The sequence below is a fragment of the Limulus polyphemus genome, unplaced genomic scaffold, assembly GCF_000517525.1.
Source record: "Limulus polyphemus unplaced genomic scaffold, Limulus_polyphemus-2.1.2 Scaffold506, whole genome shotgun sequence".
Classification (NCBI taxonomy): domain Eukaryota; kingdom Metazoa; phylum Arthropoda; class Merostomata; order Xiphosura; family Limulidae; genus Limulus; species Limulus polyphemus.
The window spans coordinates 438,871-441,993 of NW_013666116.1; the positions used below are offsets into that span (position 1 = coordinate 438,871).

Consider the following 3,123-nt stretch of genomic DNA (forward strand, 5'->3'; position numbering starts at 1 on the left):
CCATTTGTACACAGGTGTTTAATTTACAAGCAGAAACAGGCAGTACTGACTGTGAGTTTAATTTAGTTTCATGTATTTTAATAGAACTGGAACATAAGATTTGCTGACTAGAATCCTGTGCTTTTTTCAATTTATCTAAAAATTTGTTCTGGGCAATTTTTGCTTGAAGTCTGTTCATAGTTTTAGATAACTTTGGAGTGTTAAATTTTGATCTATTATCAGAAATACTGCCTCTGTTTTGAAGTTGTTCTCCTTTCAAGGAAATATCAGTATTTATTGTCTCTGACAGAAGTTTTGAATTAAAAGTTTTAGATCCAGTATTTACACTTTCTTTCTCCTGGAAAGGTTCTGGGAAGGCATATGGATCATCTGCATTAAAAGTATCTTCTGCTGGAAGTTCACTATTTTCCTTTTTTAGAAGAGCCCTAAGTCGATCTGCAAACTTCACTTTTCCATCTGATGGAACACTCTCCTTCTCCTTCTTAGTTTTACGTTCTTTCTTTGGAAGTATTCCAGCCACTTGCATGTGACTATTGCAGAATCTATAATTTCATAAATATATCTAATTAAAGTTTCACATTTGCAGCCACTGGTTCTAATAAATGAAACATATAATTTCAGAGAATTTTTTAAGAGATTCTTAATTTTCTTTGAATATCAAAATCTAACAATGACTATAATGATGATGCATAATATTGCTTACTAATATAAAATGACCAGTAATTAAAAACAACAATAACAAAACATTAACATCAACCAAAGCAATAATTTATACTTTTTGGTATGCCTGTGAATACACGAAGGTTGTATTTTATATTAAATGTTTACAGTGTATTTTAAAATGAAATAAAGTATGGATAGATAAGTACTTGTTGTAAATCATTACAAACTGATTATTTGTTAATAATTTGAACACTCATAAACCCTCTTTTTTTGTTATAAACCTAGGAAAATAGTATATCTATTTTGATAACATGATACACGGTATCTGCAACCTTCTCTAATTGGGATGCTCCATCATCTCCTCTTCCATGTAAAAACCCTTTTCCATGTAGACAGGATCAAGAGTAATGGAAGTCATGTGAACTGAGTGAAGTGCAAAGTTCTTTATGTTTCTTTCAAGCTTGCAGGACTTGTCTTCAGAGTCAGTATCTAGGAAATTAGATTGCTTAGCTGTTCAGAACTTGTGAAAAATTACTGAAAACATATCTTGAGGAGCAAGTCTGAATTGTGGGGTATCTGACTCAAAGATGATTTATTTAGTAAAAGGTTCTGAAGTCTTATGCATTTTCTAAGCTTTAATCCAGATGTTACTGTCTACAAATCAGGAATTGGCTACTGTCTATGAAGATATGGCTTCTTCAAGAATGCTAAGACCTGGAGAGCAAATTGGTAGAGATTTGTGATGAAATGCAAAATCGAGCCAAACATTTTTTTCACTACAAATTAAGTGAAACATTTAGTCATTTCTCCTTCTGGATGTTTGTGAACAGTGTTTTCAGGAGATGAAAATAGTCTCTTTATGTTGCATCTCAATTAAGCCGCATATCTTAAAATTCATAATGTCATCTATGAAAAGGTTCAAGATACGAATGATACAGTTTTAGAAGGCTCCGAGATAGTCAGAATATTTCCACTGAAGTAACTGCTAGGTTGCCTTCATAAAGGTGATAATGTCTGTTATGACACTAAAGAAGCTTGGAAAACCATTTTCTTTCATAACCTTGAATATTGAGATAGTCAGAATATTTCCACTGAAGTAACTGCTAGGTTGCCTTCATAAAGGTGATAATGTCTGTTATGACACTAAAGAAGCTTGGAAAACCATTTTCTTTCATAACCTTGAATATTTTATCAACCATGAGCAAAAAGTAATATTTCAGATTATTTAAGTGCATGTAAATTGGATAATACCTCCTTGTGAATCATAGGAAAGCTCTAATATAGGGGTCCCCCAACCTTTTGCAGTGGTTTCAAAGTATTAACTTGGCCAGTACTCAGTACTTTTACCTATACTAGTTACAAATAAAGAAGTTCCAAAAATAAATAAATCTCCAAATTCTTTAAAACATTTCTTTGCAAAATATATTTTGCACATTTAGAATTAATAAAGTATCTTCTAACTGATCTTAATTTGAAAGCCCTGCTTTTTATGCTGCAATTCACATTCAAAACTAAAAACAAAATGAGAGTCACACTACTGACTTGTTGGCCTACATGACTTGACTACAAGCAGTTCTTGTGGTGCATTTCCAAAGATACCTAAGTGCATGACAAAGCAACTCAACTATATAATTTCATTGCTATTGGTGTAAAATACAATTTCATGAGTCACTTGAAACAGATGTTAAAGCAACATGTTGCTCATTAGTTTTGCATCGGATCCCTAGCTTTAGAATTAAGATTATATGATAGATTTAGAATTAAGATTATATGATAGACTTCTGTTCCATATATAAACCATATTAACTGGGTCTGTTCAATTTCTCCAACAATAAAAACTGATCAACATTTAAAAAATTTAATTCCAAAGCAAAAGGGAGTACGAACATTATATCAGTACTATGCTTGTAGCATATAATGATTTTGCTTTCAACTCCCATGCATGATTTTGTTGCTCTGTTATCATAAAGTCAATAAACTTCCCTGGAACTTCAATGAATTGGAATGGGGTTATTTGGTTAGAGTGAGGTAGCATGTGATCCTAACTAATATATCTTCTTTATAAGATGTGGAGGTTTTACTAAAATTATCTATTCCATTTTCATTAACATTATTTGGCTCTGTTATACAAGTATACTACTGAAAAAAAGTCTTAAGTTTGCTTGGATATTTTCCAAGTAGCAACTCATTCTGGTAGCACTGCAGGCATACACTGTTCTACTGTACTTGTACAACTTAAATTCTCCACTTTTTATACTGATTTCTTTGTTTGTAGAAGAAACATCTTAACATAATTTCTACTCTTACCCATTCTTTGAACAATCTGAAATGTTGTGTTGCACTTTTCAGCCACTTAAATAACTTAGCTCAAAAAAATGAACCACATAAAAAAGCAATATTGATTATACTTCTTACATCTAAAGACTCAACAGAACAAAATTAACTTGTAGCTCCAGTACC

At 31.8% G+C, this 3,123-nt stretch overlaps 1 protein-coding gene across 1 annotated transcript in view; it reads right to left on the reverse strand.

The window, feature by feature from the left end:
• Positions 1–3,123, reverse strand: part of LOC106458731 (INO80 complex subunit D-like) — a 63,508-nt gene that overhangs the window by 48,964 nt on the left and 11,421 nt on the right. Inside the window, exon 3 of the mRNA XM_022385011.1 lies at positions 7–542. Coding sequence (XP_022240719.1) covers positions 7–542 — 536 coding nt within the window. The remainder of the gene's footprint in view (positions 1–6; positions 543–3,123) is intronic.